The sequence below is a fragment of the Bufo bufo genome, chromosome 1 (assembly GCF_905171765.1).
Source record: "Bufo bufo chromosome 1, aBufBuf1.1, whole genome shotgun sequence".
Taxonomy (NCBI): domain Eukaryota; kingdom Metazoa; phylum Chordata; class Amphibia; order Anura; family Bufonidae; genus Bufo; species Bufo bufo.
In genome coordinates this window covers 397,588,851-397,612,734 of record NC_053389.1, presented here as the reverse complement: position 1 = coordinate 397,612,734, position 23,884 = coordinate 397,588,851, and the positions used below count along the sequence as shown (strand labels likewise).

General features: G+C 41.5%; 1 protein-coding gene across 2 annotated transcripts in view; it reads right to left on the bottom strand.

Annotated features, from left to right (window-relative positions):
- ARHGAP26 (Rho GTPase activating protein 26) overlaps positions 1-23,884 on the bottom strand; it is a 608,947-nt gene that overhangs the window by 275,960 nt on the left and 309,103 nt on the right. For both annotated transcript variants that reach the window (XM_040406016.1, XM_040406026.1), the window contains exon 18: positions 641-800. In XM_040406016.1, coding sequence (XP_040261950.1) covers positions 641-800 — 160 coding nt within the window. The remainder of the gene's footprint in view (positions 1-640; positions 801-23,884) is intronic.

Sequence of the window (23,884 nt, the reverse complement as noted above, 5' to 3'; positions counted from 1 at the left end):
AATCATTAACTACTAAAAAGTGCCTTAGATGTATTCACTTACTGGTGTGACAGATGGTTACCTCATAATATACACACAAAGATGCCGCATGCTAATGAGCTGATTTGAGTCCAGCGTGATGTCATTGAGTGCAGTGTTTATTTAATTAACAGCTATAGCCACTCCCCTGCCCACCTGCTGCTGATTCATATGGAAAATAACTGTCAATCAGCAGCAGGTAGGCGGGAAGAGTCAGGAGCTCATGAATATTTAGGACTCATCATTATGAGCTGGAGCTTTTCAATACAAGATGTTGGCAGATTGACTGGGTCAATTAAAGAAAGTGACCCAGCATTTTGCTAAGAGAATCAGTCACTTATTTATGTTGCCCTTAGTTAGGACACCATAAAACTGGTGACAGGTTCCCTGTAAGGCTCTTGAGATGAAGAACATTGTGTGAGACTATATATTGCTTTCAGGTATCTGGATTTAGGATGATTTACAACAATTGTTAAACTAGACATTACATTCTTCTTGGGGATGTGGTCATGTGTCACACAAGAAATGACATTGAAAATCTAAAACACAAATGAAATATCTCTTTGTTAGTTACTATAAAAAAAATAACCAAATATTGCAACAGAAAGCAAAGTTGTTTTACCTTTTCATGATTTTCAATAATTATTTCCACCACAATGTTTTGGAATTTTATATCCATGATAGCTGCTACAGTCTCTTCTTGGGGGCGTAGTAAAGTAGGCCCAAAAATGACACCCAAGTTGGCAACAGTCATCAAGTTTTGCTTATGGTTAGCAGCAACACTGGAAGGCAGAACAAATTTATTAGACAATAGTTCAAAAATCAACACATTGGGGGAGATTTATCAAGACTAGTGTAAAGAAAAACTGGCTTAGTTGCCAATAGTAACCAATCTGATTCAGAGTTTTATTTATCAGAGCTCCTTTGGAAAATGAAAGGTGGAATCTGATTAGTTGCTATGGGCAACTAAGACAGTTTTCGTTCCCAACGGTGTTTATAGATTTCCCCCATTGTGACTGAAGCCAACTCCCCAAACTCACTATAAGAAGAGTTTTAGGTAACAATTTTCCTTTAAGAAAATACACAAATCTTATTGTTCACAGTAAAATTTTATATTACAGACACACACGTCAGCATCAATGGAAAACTAAAGGTTTATACAGGCACGTCATCACACTGTGGGAAGAAAGACGTAATATATTACTATTAAATGCACCTTCCCATGCTTTTATTGAAATGCCCCATGTCTGGTCTAGATAAAATTAACTGTCGCTCAGAGATGAAGCTTGGAGGATTGGTCGGCACCACACAACATACTGTACAGTCGTGGCCAAAAGTTTTGAGAATGACACAAATATTAGTTTTCACAAAGTTTGCTGCTAAACTGCTTTTAGATCTTTGTTTCAGTTGTTTCTGTTATGTAGTGAAATATAATTACACGCACTTCATACGTTTCAAAGGCTTTTATCGACAATTACATGACATTTATGCAAAGAGTCAGTATTTGCAGTGTTGGCCCTTCTTTTTCAGGACCTCTGCAATTCGACTGGGCATGCTCTCATCCAACTTCTGGGCCAATTCCTGACTGATAGCAACCCATTCTTTCATAATCACTTCTTGGAGTTTGTCAGAATTAGTGGGTTTTTGTTTGTCCACCCACCTCTTGAGGATTGACCACAAGTTCTGAATGGGATTAAGATCTGGGGAGTTTCTAGGCCATGGACCCAAAATGTCCAAGTTTTGGTCCCCGAGCCACTTAGTTATCACTTTTTCCTTATGGCACGGTGCTCCATTGTGCTGGAAAATGCATTGTTCTTCACCAAACTGTTGTTGGATTGTTGGAATAAGTTGCTGTTGGAGGGTGTTTTGGTACCATTCTTTATTCATGGCTGTGTTTTTGGGCAAAATTGTAAGTGAGCCCACTCCCTTGGATGAGAAGCAACCCCACACATGAATGGTCTCAGGATGCTTTACTGTTGGCATGACACAGGACTGATAGTAGCGCTTACCTTTTCTTCTCCGGACAAGCCTTTTTCCAGATGCCCCAAACAATCGGAAAGAGGCTTCATCGGAGAATATGACTTTGCCCCAGTCCTCAGCAGTCCATTCACCATACTTTCTGCAGAAGATCAATCTGTCCCTGATGTTTTTTTTGGAGAGAAGTGGCTTCTTTGCTGCCCTTCTTGACACCAGGCCATCTTCCAAAAGTCTTCGCCTCACTGTGCATGCAGATGCGCTCACACCTGCCTGCTGCCATTCCTGAGCAAGCTCTGCACTGGTGGCACTCCGATCCCGCAGCTGAATCCTCTTTAGGAGACAATCCTGGCGCTTGCTGGACTTTCTTGGACGCCCTGAAGCCTTCTTAACAAGAATTGAACCTCTTTCCTTGAAGTTCTTGATGATCCTATAAATTGTTGATTGAGGTGCAATCTTTGTAACCACAATATCCTTGCCTGTGAAGCCATTTTTATGCAACGCAATGATGGCTGCACGCGTTTCTTTGCAGGTCACCATGGTTAACAATGGAAGAACAATGATTTCATGCATCACCCTCCTTTTAACATGTCAAGTCTGCCATTTTAACCCAATCAGCCTGACATAATGATCTCCAGCCTTGTGCTCGTCAACATTCTCACCTGAGTTAACAAGACGATTACTGAAATGAGCTCAGCAGGTCCTTTAATGACAGCAATGAAATGCAGTGGAAAGGTGTTTTTTTAGGATTAAGTTAATTTTCATGGCAAAGAAGGACTATGCAATTCATCTGATCACTCTTCATAACATTCTGGAGTATATGCAAATTGCTATTATAAAAACTTAAGCAGCAACTTTTCCAATTTCCAATATTTATGTAATTCTCAAAACTTTTGGCCACAACTGTATAGCTAAAATGCCGGAACACAAATGACACATCTTGCTACAAAGAATCTTCAGGTGCTACACCTTGTAATGTTTAGAGGTTGTAAGCAGACATTTAAGAACAGCACTTATCTTGATAGCTTTATAAAAGGGGTTCTGCACTTTCTTTTAACTGATGATCTATCCTCTGGATAGATCATCAGTTTCCGATCGGCGGGGGTCCGACACCCGGAACCCCCGACGATCAGCTGTTTGAAAAGGCAGCGGCGCTCCAGGAGCGCAGCGGCCTTCTCATTCTTTACTGCCGGCTCACTGACGCCACGATTAGTATCAACTATCGTGGGCGGGGCTAAGCTCTGTTCACTTGAATGGAGCTTAGCCCCACCCACGCTAGTTGATACTAGTCGTGACGTCAGTGAGACGGCGGTAAACAGTGAGAAGTCCGCGGCGCTCCTGGAGCACCACTGCCTTCTCAAACAGCTGATCGGCGGGGGTCCCGGGTGTCGGACCCCCGCCGATCAGAAGCTGATGATCTATCCAGAGGACCTATGCAGAACCCCTTTAAGGCTGTAGTAGACAGGCAGGTGATTGTAAGGAAGGAGCGTTACTTCCCGGCAGTCTCCTGCTCGCCCACTGTTATTATATCTAGTAATCTCCTCCACATTATGTGGAGGAGCGATCACTAATGCCATAGTTCGTTCACATACTGAATCATTGTTTACTGGCAGCAAACCCTGATTACACACCATAATCTGCCACCGGCAAACGATTTTTAAACCTGTTAAAAGATTTGGATTACCAGATGAACGAGCGAATTGCGTAAGTATTACCCTTTAATAAATTACATGTTATAAATGCATAGGGTCCACTGACATCACTTTTTTTCCTCTTTTTTTCTACTCCACTAGAGAAGCTGAAAAAAACGTGCCAATAGGGAACATAATTAAGCCGAACGGAGGTAAAACAGACTCCACTGACTACAATGGAGTCTGATCAGTTTTCGTTCGTAATGCTGCTTTTTACTGGATGAAAAAGTCCTGTATGCAGGTCTTTTTAACGGACTATGCGACTGGGGCCTCCAACGCAGTTGTGAACTCGCCTTAAATAACGCAAAGCAATATAAGAGCTGAGCAACTGATTGGAGGAATGAAGTGCTGTCCAGAATTATGTAAATGAAGCATAAGCATAGTAACATTCTAACACACTTCATTCCTCACCATTTTCAAATTTTGCTTGCTGTCAGTAAAAAGAAACAGCTGATTTCATTTACAGTAGAAGGAAAAGATCCAATGAATCAAGAATTCAGAAGTTCAGGACACTCAAAAAGACCTTGAATTGAACTGGGACTATATTTTAAAAGGGTATTCTGGTAATTTCAATTTACATCCCATCAACCAGATAGAGGATAACTACGGTAAGTGAATGTGGGAGGTCCAACCACTGCGACCCACACTGAACCCGAATACAGGGGTACAGTATCCCAGTCCAGGTGGAGCGGCAGATTGAGCATGCGCCCTGCTGCTCCATTCATTCTCTACGGGAATGCAGGAAATACTGTAGCCAAGTACATCACTTGGCTACCTCTAACAATCTCGGAGATTGAATAGAGCAGCAGGGGCGCATGTTAAGCCTGCCACTATAAGGACAGGGGTACGAGACCACCCTTCTCATTGGGGCGCCAGTTGCTGACCTCTCACCAATCAGTGTTATCTGGCAGGACTGGTCGACAGTCTAATGTATATGGGCAGCTGCTGGCTCTTCCCTAACAAAGGATGTTGGGGGACAGAGGGATCAAGCAAATAGATTTTTTTTGCTTGATGCATTTGTTCTCCAGGCATATAAGCTGCCACCAGAGGGGTCAGCTGGCAGCGGCTTTATCCTGAAAACACATACATGTTGAAGGAGTTAGGAGAGATACAGTAGCTGTCAGCCAACAGCTATTAAAGGTGTATGGACACAGTCTAGTCTAGAAAAAGTTTACACTGGAGCGTGTGATGAGATAAGATCTGCACACAAATCTGCACCCACAATAAATAACGTGGTATGATTTGATAGCTAAAGGTGGATTTACACTGCCCGATATTCGGGCAGATTATCGGGAACAAACAGTCCTGCTAACACTCACTCCCAACAATCTGTCAGTTTAAATGTGCCGCAGATCACCCGACAAACGAACAAAACGCTTGTTCATTGGGTGATCCTGTCAATCGTGCAGGCACACCAATTATCGTTTCTGGGCAGTGCTGCTGTATGAGGACAAGGGATCGCAATAGCCATCCCTCATCCTCATACTGTGAAGGAGAGTGCTGCATGTAAACGCAGCGTTCTCTTTCACTGAAAGAGCAGCCAACTGTCGGGAAGGAACGTTTCCTTCCCGACAATCAGCTGTTATGTCGGGACGTGTAAACCCATCTTAAGACTCTGGTCCTTAATATGATACCAAGATCTAGATCTTAAGATGGCTGTGTACATTAGATAGAAGAAGGTTAATAGTTGTACAATCAATCATCTGGTGAATGTTCATTTTACAGACAGTCATACACATTTTAGTCCTTATTAGACGTTACAGTTACTCAAATTGGCCCTACATATTCAATGAAACTGGGAAATGGACAAAAGATCTTTCTAAGAACATTCTTTCAAAGGATCGGTCGGCTAACACGATTGTTTTTTGTTAAAGGTTATGTATACCTTCAGAGACAATTTTTTATGACTGCATTTTACTCATTTTGGGCAAAAAAAACATTTTTCAATTGGTGTAATAAAGATATTGTGTCATTCTGTCAAAGGGTTAATTGTTTTTCAAGCTGTGTGAATGGCACTTTTTACTTTCACTTTGTGCTGGTCATCAAATAAACCTTACCTCCAAATTACTAAAATATCATAGACAGTTATTTAAGATGCATTATTATCAGTAAGAAAATAATTAAGCTATAAAGAGTGTTTATAAGGTCAGAAAGCAGAGATATGTAGCCCGTCAGTGGCTTCTACAGGCAGTGTAAAGGGGCCTTAAAAGAACAAGAGGGATGAATATTTGCTATTCTGCTTTCTGTCTTGGGAAGTAGGGAAACATTTTCGGTTTATGCTGTTGGGGTGGTAATGGGGGTGTTGGGGGTAGTCTATGAGCAATATTACAGTTGAAGTTTGACACCATAAAGATATTAGCATCTTGCAGAGCACCCCAACAAATAGCTGTATTATTACTTCATTATAGTTAATTTGAGAATATTTATATGTATTTGGGTATGCTTATAATACACTTTTTTTTTTGCCCCAACAGACATTTGGCTGCAGTCAGTTACGGTATATCACACATATGTTGACTTTATCTTATTTTAGAAAAGTCTGAACTCAGATTTATCCCTTAAGCAGCTCCTGACCGCCTAACGCAGGAATGCGTCCTGCGGGCGGACAGGTTATTCCTCCTATACGCATCGGTGCGTCCTCTCGTGAAATTTCCTGTGAAAGCGCGCACACAGGAGCGCGTGTTCACAGGATCGGAAGGTAAACGAGTTCATCTACAGCCTGTCAGCGGCGATCATTCGCTGGCAGGCTGTAGATGCGATTTTTTTAACCCCTGAAAGGTATATCAGACGCTGTTTTGTTAACAGCGTCTGATATACCGGCTACCTGGTCCTCTGGTGGTCCCTTTTGCTTGGATCGACCACCAGAAGACACAGGCAGCTCTGTAAGTAGCACCAAGCACCACACTACACTACACCCCACCCCTGTCACTTATTAACCCCTGATCACCCTATATAGACTCCCTGATCACCCCCTGTCATTGATCACCCCCCTGTCATTGATCACCCCCCTGTAAGGCTCCATTCAGAAGCCCGTATGTGTTTTGCGGATCCGCGAAACACGGACACCGGCAATGTGCTTTCCGCATTTTGCGGATCCGCACAATGCCAGAACTATATAGAAAATGCCTTTTCTTGTCCGCAATTGCGGACAAGAATAGGACATGTTCTATAGGCTCTACAAAAAACGCAGTGTTCGCCCGATCAGGCTTGATCTTGTGCACACACTTGCGTTCAGTCTGCCCCACCGCAGTGACAGAATTTTTATTTTTTTCTGATCAGTGCAAAAACACCGTAAAATAGCTGCGGCGCTATAAAGATCACTTTTGAGGGGCATGGCGAGTTCATAGAAGATAATTTTTTTTGGGCACAAGTTAGCGGAAATTGATTATTTTTTTCTTACAAAGTCTAACTTGTGACAAAAAATAAAATCTCACATGAACTCACCATACCCCTCACGGAATTCAAATGCGTAAAAATTTTTAGACATTTATATTCCAGACTTCTTCTCACGCTTTAGGGCCCCTAAAATGCCAGGGCAGTATAAATACCCCACATGTGACCCCATTTTGGAAAGAAGACACCCCAAGGTATTTCGTGAGGGGCATGGCGAGTTCATGTAAAATTTTATTTTTTGTCACACGTTAGTGGAATATGAGACTTTAAGAAAAAAAAAAAAAAACATTTTCAACTAACTTGTGCAAAAAAAAAAATAATATTCTAGGAACTCGCCATGCACCTCACGGAATACCTTGGGGTGTCTTCTTTCCAAAATGGGGTCACATGTGGGGTATTTATACTGCCCTGGCATTTTAGGGGCCCTAAAGCGTGAGAAGTCTGGAATCCAAATGCCTAAAAATGCCCTCCTAAAAGGTAGTCATTGGAATTTGGGCCCCTTTGCGCACCTAGTCTGCAAAAAAGTGTCACACATGTGGTATCGCCGTACTCAGGAGAAGTAGGGCAATTTGTTTTGGGGTGTATTTTTACATATACCCATGCTGGGTGAGAGAAATAGCTCTGTAAAATGACAACTTTGTATAAAGAAAATTAAAAAGTTGTCATTTACAGAGATATTTCTCACACACAGTATGGGTATATGTAAAAATACACCCCAAAACACATTGCCCTACTTCTCCTGAGTACGGCGATACCACATGTATGACACTTTTTTGCAGCCTAGGTGCGCAATGGGGCCCAAATTCCAATGGGTATATTTAGAATTTCACAGGGCATTTTTTACGCATTTGGATTCCAGACTTCTTCTCACGCTTTAGGGCCCCTAAAATGCCAGGGCAGTATAAATAACCCACAAGTGACCCCATTTTGGAAAGAAGACACCACAAGGTATTCCGTGAGGGGTATATATACACTGCTCAAAAAAATAAAGGGAACACAAAAATAACACATCCTAGATCTGAATTAATTAAATATTTTTCTGAAATACTTTGTTCTTTACATAGTTGAATGTGCTGACAACAAAATCACACCAAAAAATAAATAATGGAAATCAAATTTTTTAACCCATGGAGGTCTGGATTTGGAGTCACACTCAAAATTAAAGTGGAAAAACACACTACAGGCTGATCCAACTTTGATGTAATGTCCTTAAAACAAGTCAAAATGAGGCTCAGTAATGTGTGTGGCCTCCACGTGCCTGTATGACCTCCCTACAACACCTGTGCATGCTCCTGATGAGGTGGCGGACGGTCTCCTGAGGGATCTCCTCCCAGACCTGGACTATAGCATCTGCCAACTCCTGGACAGTCTGTGGTGCAACGTGACGTTGGTGGATAGAGCGAGACATGATGTCCCAGATGTGCTCAATTGGATTCAGGTCTGGGGAACGGGCGGGCCAGTCCATAGCATCAATGCCTTCGTCTTGCAGGAACCGCTGACACACTCCAGCCACATGAGGTCTAGCATTGTCTTGCATTAGGAGGAACCCAGGGCCAACCGCACCAGCATATGGTCTCACAAGGGGTCTGAGGATCTCATCTCGGTACCTAATGGCAGTCAGGCTACCTCTGGCGAGCACATGGAGGGCTGTGCGGCCCTGCAAAGAAATGCCACCCCACACCATTACTGACCCAATGCCAAACCGGTCATGCTGGAGGATGTTGCAGGCAGCAGAACGTTCTCCACGGCGTCTCCAGACTCTGTCACGTCTGTCACATGTGCTCAGTGTGAACCTGCTTTCATCTGTGAAGAGCACAGGGCGCCAGTGGCGAATTTGCCAATCTTGGTGTTCTCTGGCAAATGCCAAATGTCCTGCACGGTGTTGGGCTGTAAGCACAACCCCCACCTGTGGACGTCGGGCCCTCATATCACCCTCATGGAGTCTGTTTCTGACCGTTTGAGCAGACACATGCACATTTGTGGCCTGCTGGAGATCATTTTGCAGGACTCTGGCAGTGCGCCTCCTGTTCCTCCTTGCACAAAGGTAGAGGTAGCGGTCCTGCTGCTGGGTTGTTGCCCTCCTACGGCCTCCTCCACGTCTCCTGATGTACTGGCCTGTCTCCTGGTAGCACCTCCATGCTCTGGACACTACGCTGACAGACACAGCAAACCTTCTTGCCACAGCTCGCATTGATGTGCCATCCAGGATAAGCTGCACTACCTCCTGAGCCACTTGTGTGGGTTGTAGACTCCGTCTCATGCTACCACTAGAGTGAAAGCACCGCCAGCATTCAAAAGTGACCAAAACATCAGCCAGGAAGCATAGGAACTGAGAAGTGGTCTGTGGTTACCACCTGCAGAACCACTCCTTTATTTGGGGTGTCTTGCTAATTGCCTATAATTTCCACCTGTTGTCTATCCCATTTGCACAACAGCATGTGAAATTGATTGTCACTCAGTGTTGCTTCCTAAGTGGACAGTTTGATTTCACAGAAGTGTGATTGACTTGGAGTTACATTGTGTTGTTTAAGTGTTCCCTTTATTTTTTTGAGCAGTGTGTATATATATATATATATATATATATATATATATATATATATATATATATATATATATCATTTTCTGCTAACTTGTGCCAAAAAAAAATAAAAAATTCTAGGAACTCACCATGCCCCTCACGGAATACCTTGGGGTGTCTTGTCTTCTTTCCAAAATGGGGTCACTTGTGGGGTATTTATACTGTCCTGGCATTTTAGGGGCCCTAAAGCGTGAGAAGAAGTCTGGAATCCAAATGCGTAAAAAATGCCCTGTGAAATTCTAAAGATACCCATTGGAATTTGGGCCCCATTGCGCACCTAGGCTGCAAAAAAGTGTCACACATGTGGTATCGCCGTACTCAGGAGAAGTAGGGCAATGTGTTTTGGGGTGTATTTTTACATATACCCATACTGTGTGTGAGAAATATCTCTGTAAATGACAACTTTTTAATTTTCTTTATACAAAGTTGTCAATTTACAGAAATATTTCTCTCATCCAGCATGGGTATATGTAAAAATACACCCCAAAACACATTGCCCTACTTCTTCTGAGTATGGCGATACGACATGTGTGACGCTTTTTTGCAGCCTAGGTGCGCAAAGGGGCTCAAATTCCAATGAGTATATTTAGAATTTCACAGGGCATTTTTTACGCATTTGGACTCCAAACTACTTCTCACGCTTTAGGGTCTCTAAAATGCTAGGGCAGTATAAATACCCCACAAGTGACCCCATTTTGGAAAGAAGACACCCCAAGGTATTCAGTGAGGGGTATGGTGAGTTCATGTAAAATTTAATTTTTTTGTCACAAGCTAGTGAAATATGAGACTTTGTAAGAAAAAAAAAAAATATATAAATCATTTTCCGCTAATTCGTAACAAAAAATAAAAACTTCCATGAACTCACTATGCCCATCAGTGAATACCTTAGGGTGTCTACTTTCCGAAATGGGGTCATTTGTGGGGTGTTTCTACTGTCTGGGCATTGTAGAACCTCAGGAAACATGACAGGTGCTCAGAAAGTCAAAGTGCGTAAATTCACATTTTTGCACCATAGTTTGTAAACGCTATAACTTTTACCCAAACCAATAAATATACACTTATTGCATTTTTTTTATCAAAGACATGTAGAACAATACATTTTGAGAAAAATTTATATAGAAATGTAGTTTTCTTTGAAAAATTTTACAACAGAAAGTGAAAAATGTCATTCTTTTGCTAAAATTTCGGTCAATTTTGATTAATATCAAAAAAAGTAAAAATGTCAGCAGCAATGAAATACCACCAAATGAAAGCTCTATTAGTGAGAAGAAAAGGAGTCAAAATTCATTTGGGTGGTAAGTTGTATGACCGAGCAATAAACCGTGAAAGTAGTGTAGTGCAGAATTGTAAAAAGTGGTCTGGTCATTAAGGGGGTTTAAGCTAGGGGAGCTGAGGTGGTTAAAAAGGTTTCCCATTTACAGAAGTTAATCCCATTATACTGATGTATGGGGGTCTGACTGCCAGAAGTGAACACAATCCTGAGAATGATGGGTTTACATCGCAGGTTTAGTGCTGCTATCCCAGAAATCTAGGCAAGAAACTGCTGCAAAGCTCCATTCAAGTGAAGTGGCCTAGAAAAACATTGTGGAAAATTTATTTTCAGGATTGTGGAGGTTCTTGGAGTCAGACCCCACCAAAGCGATGGCATGTACTAGAGAAAAGTCATCATGTTTCATGATGGGAAAATCCCAATATTAATGTCTTATGTGTATTATTAATGGTGTTATTTTTCTAGTTAAATATAGTTGTTGGAAACAGAAATATATAGTTGAGAAATTCCTTGATTGTTCAATATTTGGCAGACCGCTTATTAGAAAATAAAAGTATATCTACATAGAAACAAAAAGGCATTTATAATGTATTACTGAAAAGGTGCCAGATAGAACCCAGTACAACAAGCTGAAACGCAGAACAGATTCCTTTGCTAAATACTGTATTGCTAGGTTAGTCTGCCTGTAATTCTTGGGAAAATACATGTTTTATTGTTTGAAAGACCTAAAAAACAGCAGATCCTAATAAATAATATATACACTCACCTAAAGAATTATTAGGAACACCATACTAATACGATGTTGGACCCCCTTTTGCCTTCAGAACTGCCTTAATTTTACGTGGCATTGATTCAACAAGGTGCTGATAGCATTCTTTAGAAATGTTGGCCCATATTGATAGGATAGCATCTTGCAGTTGATGGAGATTTGAGGGATGCACATCCAGGGCACGAAGCTCCCGTTCCACCACATCCCAAAGATGCTCTATTGGGTTGAGATCTGGTGACTGTGGGGGCCATTTTAGTACAGTGAACTCATGGTCATGTTCAAGAAACCAATTTGAAATGATTCGAGCTTTGTGACATGGTGCATTATCCTGCTGGAAGTAGCCATCAGAGGATGGATACATGTTCTCATTCTGTTTACGCCAAACTGGGACTCTACCATTTGAATGTCTCAACAGAAATCGAGACTCATCAGACCAGGCAACATTTTTCCAGTCTTCAACAGTCCAATTTTGGTGAGCTCGTGCAAATTGTAGCCTCTTTTTCCTATTTGTAGTGGAGATGAGTGGTACCTGGTGGGGTCTTCTGCTGTTGTAGCCCAACCGCCTCAAGGTTGTGCGTGTTGTGGCTTCACAAATGCTTTGCTGCATACCTCGATTGTAACGAGTGGTTATTTCAGTCAACGTTGCTCTTCTTTTAGCTTGAATCAGTCGGCCCATTCTCCTCTGACCTCTAGCATCCACAAGGCATTTTCGCCCACAGGACTGCTGCATACTGGATGTTTTTCCAACCCTAGAAATGGTTGTGCGTGAAAATCCCAGTAACTGAGCAGATTGTGAAATACTCAGAACGGCCCGTCTGGCACCAACAACCATGCCACGCTCAAAATTGCTTAAATCACCTTTCTTTCCCATTCTGACATTCAGTTTGGAGTTCAGGAGATTGTCTTGACCAGGACCACACCCTTAAATGCATTGAAGCAACTGCCATGTGATTGGTTGACTAGATAATTGCATGAATGAGAAAGAGAACAGATGTTCCTAATAATTCTTTAGGTGAGTCTATATAAAACTTCCTTTTAATAGTTAAAGTAGAATAGAAAAATAGAAACAAACTGATTTCTGTAAAATTGTGTATGGTTAGTTATAAATGAAAAAAGACTAGAATATATGGTTCCAGGAAACTCCATTTGCAAGCGAGTGTATATAGAGATGTCTCAAAAGCTTTTCCCCGTCACTTGAGATTACACAATTTAACAACCACGTGTCAATGACCAACATATGCTAAATATTCCTGACAATTAATCACTGCCCACTAGTTGAATATTTATAAGGAGTTATACAGATGTCTCCATGTAAAGAATACATGCCTACTAGAAGGAAATTAGAAACGCCCTTTTGTGTACATAAAAAGTACACACACAACTGCAACTACAGAATCCAGCTCGGAAGTCAAAATCCTAGTGTTTGGCAATTTGAAGCCACACAAGGTCTCCATGGCAACATTAAACCAGACAGGAATAAGAATTATATCAGCAAATGTAAATGTCACTTTTAACCTCTTCCCACCAGTTTTGGTCCTTCTGGCGTGTCATTTTATGTGGTAAAAGTTTGGAAAACTTATACTTACTCAAGTGATTCAGAGATGTTTTTTCTTTTAATGACAAAGGGTACATGTCAGCAATAGATTTTGGTTAATATGCTTAATTTCTTTTTTTAAAAACAAGCTGACATTTTTTGAAGATTTGGAAAAATTATCAATTTTCAAAATATTAGCTTTTCTGCTTGTAAGATAGATAGTCATACCTCACAAAATATGTCCACTTTATGTTGACATAATTTCTCAAAGATATTTTTATTTTCTGGGGACGTTAAAAGGTTTATAAGATAAGAAAATTTTGCAGCTGTATTGATCTGTCTGAAAGCCGACATTTATGCCAGAAAGGAGCCGGATCCCGTTATAATCAATGGGGATCTGGCAGTGTGTAGCAATATCTGGCTATGCCGGATAATTTGTTCCTCTGCTGGAAGAGACTACAGGAGTTGGTTGCCACGTATGTGAACCTAACCTGACCCTTTAGATTTTTCATGTTTTAATTCAAAGTGGAAGTGAAAATGAAAATGTTCATCAAAATAACTGCAGGTGTTAACAGACCAACAAATTCAAAGATTATGACCCTACTCTGCAGTTTTTACAAAACATGCCATGTGTGGCCTTAGGATACAACACGACTCAAACAGAAATGCTGAAATTATGAATTTTAGGTCTTCTTTTCATCAGGATGTTTTCTTCTGGAATGCCTTCTTCTGGGGGAAGAAGGCATTCCAGACGAAACGCGCGTCGTGGTACGTGGCTCTCCTGAGTTGGACAGTCTCAAATTTTTTATGGGTATGTAATTTCATAGCGTGTGGCTACCCTTTGCTTTGTAAACCAATGTCTTTGTGATACAATTTAGTTATTTTTAGGTTTTCTGAAGGGGTCGATCTCTGGGATCTTTGACTTCACTTGGTAGTCACACATGTGACTGCATTTGATAGACAGTCATTTAGGTGATCAATTCCTGTCTATATATTTTTGTATATGTATATGCCTCTATACATGGCTTCTTTTTAGGGCACTGGCAGTAACCTTATTTGCCTTCAAGGTGATATATATACATATATGTTCACGCATGTCTATAGGACATGGTTCTCAATTTCTATGATAGATGATACTATGCACATACGCACTTTTTTGTTGAGATTTAGACATTAGTCTTTATCACAATTGGATAGGACCATTTGAGTGACCAGTTGCTATAAACGTGTATGTCTCGAGCTGGGATTTTTGTCTTTGGTACACTGGCAGCCTCCTATGTGGATTTATATACGTGTATACCAGCACAATTGTGGACACCTGTGACATCTCTGACATACAAGACAGGTCTTATCCTATATGCGTGTATATATGTGTATATGTTTGGAGATATACATCTGCATTTTTTCTGGACATTTGTGACAATTGTGTGCGACATCCGCATAAGTCAGTGTGCTTGTTGTACATTTTAGCTTTTTGGTAGCCTCACTGCCCTCTTCCCCCAATCGTTATGTAACTATGTTATGACCCCTCAGGTGTAGTCCACCTTTTTATCTGATGTGACACATCACATATAATAAACTTTTTTATGTATTGTCTAATAAAGTATATGTATGTTTTGCTACTATACCCGTCTAGTCTCAGTTTAACCTTTGTTTGTGTCTGTTTGGGTAAACAGCAGAACTCAGAAATGAAAGAGCGCCATTTGGCTTTAAAGGGGATTTTTTGATAGAATGTTTTTTTGACACCACGTCACATTTGCAAAGCCCCTGAGGTACTAGTAAAGTGAAAAACCCCAAGAAGTGTCCCCTTTTGCAATGTATACTGAAATGTACTGTAATGTGATGTATAATGGGGAATGTAATGTATGATGGAACATGAAATAAATTTATTTTCTTCAATAATATGTAGTTTTAGCCTCACGTCTGAAGATTCTAATTAATCCAGGCCATTGTACTGTATATCAGTAGTAGTTAGGGTTGTTGCGATGCCAAAATTTTGATTAGATTTCGATACCATAAAAAAATATTGCGATACTCGATACCACGTGAAAAAATAAAACACCTAAAAATCAGTGTGCATTCTGCATTTTATGGAACGTCCGGCCCATAGTCAAACAGTCCGATCCTATTTTTTGAGGGGACAAGGTGACTAAAAAAAGTCGAAGCGCACGGTTTTTATTAAATTTTTTCTGCTACGGCATTCACAAACATCAACCATGGGGCAGCCGCAGTGGATCGCAGACCCAGTCACTTTAATGGGTCCGCGATCTGCCCGTTCCGCAAAAAGATAGGACATGTTCTATTTTTTTGCGGAACGGAAGTATAAGATGAATTCCCACGGAAGCACTCCGTAGTGCTTCCGTAGGGTTCCGTTCCGTGCTTCCGTTCCGCACCATTCCACATCTACGGATTTGCCGCACCTGAGGGGTTAACTGCCACGGATCGCAGCCCCTTTCATAGAGGTCGGGTGCCAGCTATGTGATTCTGCCGCCGGCACCCGCCGCCTATATTTGTATTAATGGGTAAATTATCATCATTAGTGGCACAGTGGCCACAGCCCCTCCCCTCTCTTCTTATTGGAAGCAGCGGCACAGGGGGGAGGAAGAGAGTGACTCCTTCTCCACTGTGCTGCTGAGGAGAACATGGAGCGCACTGAGAGCAGCGCACGCCATGTTCTCCGATACTAGGCTGAACATGCTGTCAGACTCTGCAAGATGAAAAAATGTGGTGTACTATGCTTTTGTAACTTTTTTCTTTCCCAACAGATTTGTTAAATGTAGGGAAAAAACATGATGTGAACCCAGCCTTAGCTGTGTGTACAGCCCACTGACATCTATGTACTGAGAGGTAATTGCTATATAGATCACTCAGGCACTGGCCTTGGCCTTATAGAGATAGAAACCTCTTGACGGTGCAATTTGGAAAATCTGCATTAACAGGGAAAACATATTAATACCAAGTGATGGCTTATTTTTTATTTTCGACAGGAGTGGTCAATTATTGAAATCAGGAGTATTGCCATGGACACGTGCACATCAATACTAAGAAGTGAGCTGGCTTTCTCGCATTTTTGTTTTTGTCCTTCACTACTTTCAATGACTAGAATATAGTAGATGGCTACCAAGTAAGAGTAAAGAGAACACATGGAAATAAAAATGGCCTAGGATGTACACTTCTATTAAAATTCCACTTTAGGCTAGTTTCACACTAGCGGCAAGGAACTTTGGCAGGTTGTTCCAGCGGGTAAACAGCCCGTCGGATCCGTGCTGCTGCTAGTGCATGCATGCCCCCGGACTACCGCTCTAGACCCTTTGACTATAATGGGGGCGGGCCGGAGTTACGGCGGCAGCACGGCAAACAATATTCCGGCCGCCTCTCTGCATTTCTGGCGTGCTGCCGCCACTCCGGCCCGCCCCCATTATAGTCAATGGGGCTGGAGCAGTAGTCCGGGGGCACATGTGTACTAGCGGCAGCTCGGATCCGACAGGCTGTTCACCCTTCGGAGTTCCTTGCCGCTAGTGTGAAAGTATCCTTACACAGCCGAATTTAGAATATCCCATAGGTAGGATACCAGTAAGAGAAATTACTTTTGGACTCTAAAGCTATTGAGAGCTGCTTTCAATGGCTACAGAAGGGCGCTATATTTAGCCACCTGCACAGCACTGTAGTGGTTTCTGTTGCCATGGCAAATGCTACTTTATTACAAAAACAGGATTATAGAGGTTAAAAGTTCAGCTGACATCTACAAATCAGTTTTTCAAAGAAATAGTTACAGCAAATTAAAATAAAGCATAAAAAGCCTTTCCAAAAAGTGTTTTCCATATAGCCCTAAAATCACATCTTCAAGAGAAAAATTTGTAGACGACAAACTACTGGGATCCACATTTCTATATATAAGACAACTCCAAGTCCAGGTTAGAGAATAAACAGCAGCATAATAGCAATCTCACACTTATGATACCAATCTAACAATTCATCAGTGTCTATATATACAAAAGTGCTAAAAAAAAAAATTGGAAAAAAAAAAATATGTTAAAAAAAAACCAAACATACTAAAATACACTAATATGAAATCTAGTGGAATGCAACAGTTTTTTCTACACACATTGGGGATACTGCAGCTATTGAACTGTGTCAATGTACACTAACATTAATGCACTTATCTCACCAAGGAGCTGTTCTGTTTTAACTGACATCCCTGCTATCTGTGTAAAATCACCACCAGAAAGTAAGCAATTCCCTAAATCTACTCTCAGGTGGGAGTGCTATACTCCCATAACGACTAGCTTATTTTGGGGCTCAACAATCTAGCAATAATTTTTTCATTATTGCATTTCAAGAGCCATAATTTTTTTTTATTTTTCAGTCGACATAACCATATAGGGCCTCAATCACATGAGTGATACGGATAGTGTCAGGATCTGTTAAGGGAAAAACTGATGGTTATATGAAAGGCAAATCATTTTTTTCTGCGACTGCATTCAATGTGTACGTTTTTCCACCCAGATTATATCTGGATTGCACGCGTTTGTCACACGGATGAAGAAAAACTGAAAAATAACACTCAAAATCTCCTAGCAATCATCAGTGAAAAACGCATTGCAACTGGATGCCTTCCGTTTTTCACACAAGCCCCATTCACTTATATGAGGCAGGAGCTGCATCAAAAACGCACAATTTAGAACATGCTGCAATTTTTTCCTTGAACACAGAGATGTTGCATGAAAAATCAGGCTCATGTACATAGTACTTAACGGATGTTATTTTTCAGGACAAATTGTATTTTTAATGACACCATGGGGTACATATTTGAAATATTTTAACATTTTCTTATTAAGCAAGAACATATATGTAACAACCACAGAATGAGCAGCTGGATGGAAAAAAATCAGCTAGGAAATAAATTATGGAACATATCATGATAAATTGGCCAGTTTTCCAGTATTCACAAAATTTAAAAATTGTAATGGTACGTGTGTTTTTAGATGTGGTGATGCCTATGATGCTTTTTTTGATTGATTATTTTTATTTTGGGGAAAAGGGGTGATCTGAATTTTCATGTATTTTTTAATTAAGACTTTTTTTTCTTTTTTTTTTTTGGACCCCCAAGTGGATCCTAGTATGCAACCATTAGATTGTAAGGCTACTTTCACACTCACGTTTGGTGCGGATCCGTCATGGATCTGCACAGACGGATACGTTCAGATAATACAACCACATGCATCCGTTCAGAACCGTTTGTATTATCTTTAACATAGCCAAAACTGATCGGTCTTGAACACCATTGAAAATCAATGGAGGACGGATCCGTTTTCTATTGTGCCAGATTGAGTCATAGAAAACGGATCCGTCCCCATTGACTTACATTGTGTGCCAGAACAGATCCGTTGGCTCAGTTTCGTTAGGAGGCAAACTGATGCATTCTGAGCGGATCCTTTTCCACTCAGAATGCATTAGGGCAAAACTGATCTGTTTTGCACCGCTTGTGAGAGCCCTGAACGGATCTCACAAATGGAAAGCCGGGGGGGTCAAGTGAAAAAAAAAAAAGTTGAAAAAAATAAAGTTTTCCCCCCAAAGAATTAAAAGTTTCAAGTAAAAATAAACAAAAACATCATTTTCCCCAAATAAAGTAAAAAAAAAAAATTGGAAAAAATAGGGGGGGGGGGGGGGGGAAGGAGTATAGATATTAGGTATCGCTACGTCCCTATCGACCGGCTCTATAAACATATCACATGTACCAATCGCCTAAAAAAAAAAAAACTATGGCTCAGAATATGGAGACACTAAAACATAATTTTTTTTGTTTTAAAAAAGCTGTTATTGTGTAAAACTAACATAAATAAAATAAAAGTATACATATTTGGTATCGCCGCGTTCGTATCGACCAGCTCTATAAAAATATCACATGACCTAACCCCTCAGATGAACACCGTAAAAAATAAAAACTGTGCTAAAAAAACATTTTTTGTCACCTTACATCACAAAAAGTGTAATAGCAAGCGATCAAAAAGTCATATGCACCCCAAAATAGTGCAAATAAAACAGTCATCTCATCCCGCAAAAATCATACCCTACCCAAGGTAATCGCCCAAAAACTGAAAAAATTATGGCTCTCAGACTATGGAAACACTAAAACATGATTTTTTTTTTGCTTCAAAAAAGAAATCATTGTGTAAAACTTACATAAATAAAAAAAAAGTATACATATTAGGTATCGCCACATCTGTGACAACCTGGTCTATAAAAATATCACATGATCTAACCTGTCAGATGAATGTTTTAAATAACAAAAAATAAAAACGGTGCCAAAACAGCTATTTCTTGTTATCTTGCCTCACAAAAAGTGTAATATAGAGCAACCAAAAATTATATGTACCCTAAACTAGTACCAACAATACTGCCACCCTATCCCGTAGTTTCTAAATGGGGCCACTTTTTTGGAGTTTCTACTCTAGGGGTGCATCAGGGGGGCTTCAAATGGGACATGGTGTCAAAAAAACCAGTCCAGCAAAATCTGCCTTCCAAAAACCGTATGGCATTCCTTTCCTTCTGCGCCCTGCCATGTGCCCATACAGAGGTTTACGACCACATATGGGGTGTTTAGAGTAGACATATGGGGAATGTAAAGTAATAACTATTTTTAGAGGTATTACTATGTATTATAGAAGTAGAGAAATTGAAACTTGGAAATTTGCCATTTAAAAATAAAAAATAAAAAATTCAATTTGTTATTTTTTATAAATAAAAATGATTTTTTTTTAATTCATTTTACCAGTGTCATGAAGTACAATATGTGACAAAAAAAACTGTCTCAGAATGGCCTGGATAAGTCAAAGCGTTTTAAAGTTATCAGCGCTTAAAGTGACACTGGTCAGATTTGCAAAAAGTCCGTAAGATGAAATAGGGCCGAGTCCTTAAGGGGTTAAATAACAAAAACACATTTTGCAAATTTGCGAAAACAAGACTCCTACAGATGACAAAAGGTTTAGCGGCCAGATGTGCCTTATTTGTGTTCAGACTATTTTTACAGCTTGAAGAGCCAAAGTAAGACCTCTCTGTGGGCTGAGCCACATGCCTCAGTATCTATAGCAGGATGACATTTCTGACACCACTGACTCAAAGAAAAAAAGTAAAACAAAATCTGAAAATAAAGTCCAAAAGTAACTGCAAATAAGGCCTCCTGCACACGACCGTTGTGTGCACCCGTGGCCGTTGTGCCGTTTTCCGTTTTTTTTCGCGGACCCATTGACTTTCAATGGGTCCGTGGAAAAATCGGAAAATGCACCGTTTTGCAGCCGCATCCGTGATCCGTGTTTCCTGGGCGTGAAAAAAATATGACCTGTCCTATTTTTTTCACGGCCAACGGTTCACGGACCCATTCAAGTCAATGGGTCCGTGAAAGAACACGGATGCACACAAGATTGGCATCCGTGTCCGTGATCCGTGGCCGTAGGTTAGTTTATACAGACGGATCCGAAGATCCGTCTGCATAAAAGCTTTTTCATAAAAGCGTACAGGGCTGGCAGTTGGAGGTGAAGGCTGCCTGGCCCTGTCAATCTAGTGTAGCAGGGCGTAGCCAGAGGTGGGAGAACCAAGCCTCTAGGAGCAGGGGCAACGCCCACCCTGCACCTAGAGGCTAATTAGCATATTATAAAAGTTATATTTCTGGAGTAACGGGGGCATAGATAAAAGTAGGAATAGGCTAGTTAGGTTCAGCTGACATTAGCACATCGCTAATGTCAGCTAGTTTACTAGGGTTAATTCTGGTGACAGAAACCCTTTAAGAGCAAAATATCACTAGAGGTTCCAACAAAAATGTGATGTCCAGAATAGTACTGAAAAAGGAGATTTTTGTATAACTTACCAGTAAAATCTCTTTCTCGCTCTTCATTGGGGGGGGGACAGGAACCGTGGGTTTAGCTATGTCCTCTAGGAGGCGTTGACACTAGATAAAGCTGTTAGCTCCTCACCTGGCAGCTATACCCCCTCCAGCCTGGAGAGAGAGCTTTAATTTGTGTACAAGCAGTAAGAGAAGCAAGCCAACTAAGAAAAAACATGGCACACCAACCATGCCAAAAGACCCAACGGGGTTCTAACCAGCAACTGCCACAACTGTGGCTGAACAACCATACTGGGTGGGTGCTGTGTCCCCCAATGAAGAGCGAGAAAGAGATTTTACTGGTAAGTTATACAAAAATCTCCTTTTCTCGCCCATATTCATTGGGGGACACAGGAACTGTAGGACGTCCAAAAGCAGTCCACGGGGAGGGAAAAAACCACAGACCCATGGAAGCAAGCGTCCCTGCTGGCATCTAAGAAACTGCCGCCTGCAAGACCATGCAGCCCAAGCAGCGTCCGCCGATGCATAAGTATGCACCTGGTAAATCTTTGTGAATGTGTGTAAAGAGGACCGGTAGCCGCGTTACACAACTGCGCAGCCGAAGCGCGATTCCTTAGAGCCCAAGAAGCGCCCACCGCTCAGTGGAGCGAGCCCTTGGAGGCTGCCAATCTTGATCAGAGCCCTGACCACGTCAATGACGTAACTCCCTTCCTAGGGAGTAAAGGAGAGGGACAGTGAAGGAAGGAGAACTTCTTCATTGATGCGGAAGACCGAGACCACCTTCAGGAGAAAGAAGGAATTGACCGGAGAACCGCCTTATCCTTGTGAAGACCCAGGAAGGGTTCTCTGCAAGAGAGCACCCCCAACTCGGACACCTGTCTGATGGATGTGATAGCCACAAGAAAAAAAACAAAAAACAAACAAACAAAAAAAAAAAACCTTCTAGGGCAGGAGCCGGAGAGAAATCTCCCCAAGGGAACAAGGGAGAAGACTGGAATGCTGGGAGAATTATATACAGATCCCAAGGCGGCAAAGGTTGGTACGGAGGAACCGTATGTGCCACTCCCTGAAGGAAGGTTTCCATGGTCACCAGAAGACGTTGGAGGCTGCCCCAGGATAGAAGCACCAACACCTGACCCATCAAAGAACTAAGGGCTAAACTAAGGTCCAACCCTGATTGTAGAAAGGATAGGATCGTGGGGAGAGAACAAAACGGAGTGAGGGAATGTCCTGGCTTTTACAGAAGCCCAGGAGGACCACCAGGTCCTATAACAGATCCTGGGAGGTGCAAGCTTCCTGGCCTGAATCATAGTGCGGATGACGTCCGCCAAAAACCCTCTCCACATCAGAATTGCGGATTCAATAGCCACGCTGTCAACCAAGACACTAAAGGCTGATGTAAGACCGAACCCTGTGAAAGAAGGTTGTCGCTGAGTGGCAGTGACCAAGGAACGTCACCTCGAAGGAGAACAAGTTCAGCAACCACACGCGACGGAGCCATTCCGGAGCGACTAGTATTTGTCGGAATGTCCTCCTCTGATCCTCCGTAGAACTCTGGTAGGAGAAATACTTCAATTACTCTTACCGGTAATATGTTTTCCATGAGCCCATGACAGCACCTGTGAGAGATCCTCCTCCTTCCGGACAGGAAACAGGAACTTCCCAGATCTTTAAATTGGTCCCATGCCTTCCACCTTCAGTATCTGACAAGATTCCTGGGACCAGCAACACACCTATATATAGTGAAAACTAACAACATAGGCGAGAAAACATAATAGAAAAAAATTCTGCGCCAAATATATGCCAGGCATATCTCTTCTTTGGCACCATACTAAAGAGTAAATTTCTCTCTTTTTCTTTTATTTTTTCATCATCATTCTTTATAAAAAATATTATTTTAATTTCTTTTTTTTTTTTTTTTTTTTTTTTTTTTTATATTAAGGGAGGGAATTATGTAGGTGCTGTCATGGGCTCATGGAAAACATATTACCGGTAAGAGTAATTGAAGTATTTCCATTACGCCCCATGACAGCACCTGTGAGAGACTAGACTAGATAACTATTAGGGAGGGACTACAGCCTGCAGCACCTTTCTCCCAAAAGACATATCCTGCACAGATGAAAGGTCCAACCTGTAGTGCTTGTAAAACGTAGAGGGGGAACTCCACGTTGCAGCCCTGCAGATTTGTTCTATGGTAGCACACCCTTTTTCTGCCCAGGAAGAGGCTACTGCCCTGGTGGAATGGGCTGAAAAATCTGAAGGGACCTGACAATCTGATAGTGAATATGCCAAACCTATCGCTCTCTTGATCCATCTGGCTAAGGTACGGCTTGTAACCTTTGAGCCCCTGTTCTGACCCTGAAATTGAACAAAGAGTTGCGGGGTCTTTCTAAAGTCCTTCGTAGACTCTAAATACGCACAGACACACCGTCTAAAGTATGAGAGGATCTTTCTCCTTCATTCTTTGGGTCCTGACAAAAGGAAGGGAGAACTATCTCCTGAGACTTATGGAATACCGACACTACTTTGGGCAGGAATGCAGGGTCTGGTTTGAAAACAATCCTATCCTCCAGAATCTGAGTATATGGTGGGGAAGAGGACAAGGCGGACAGCTCTCCTACTCGTCTGGTAGATGTAATGGCCACTAAAAATACGGTCTTATAGGACAACATCTTTAAGGGGATGTCCCCCAGAGGCTCAAACGGAGCCTTGGTTAGAGCAGAAAGAACCAGGTTAAGGTCCCATGGGGCTGACTTAGATTTAACTATAGGACATAGTCTAGAGGACCCCCTAATGAACCTTTTGACCCAAGGATGA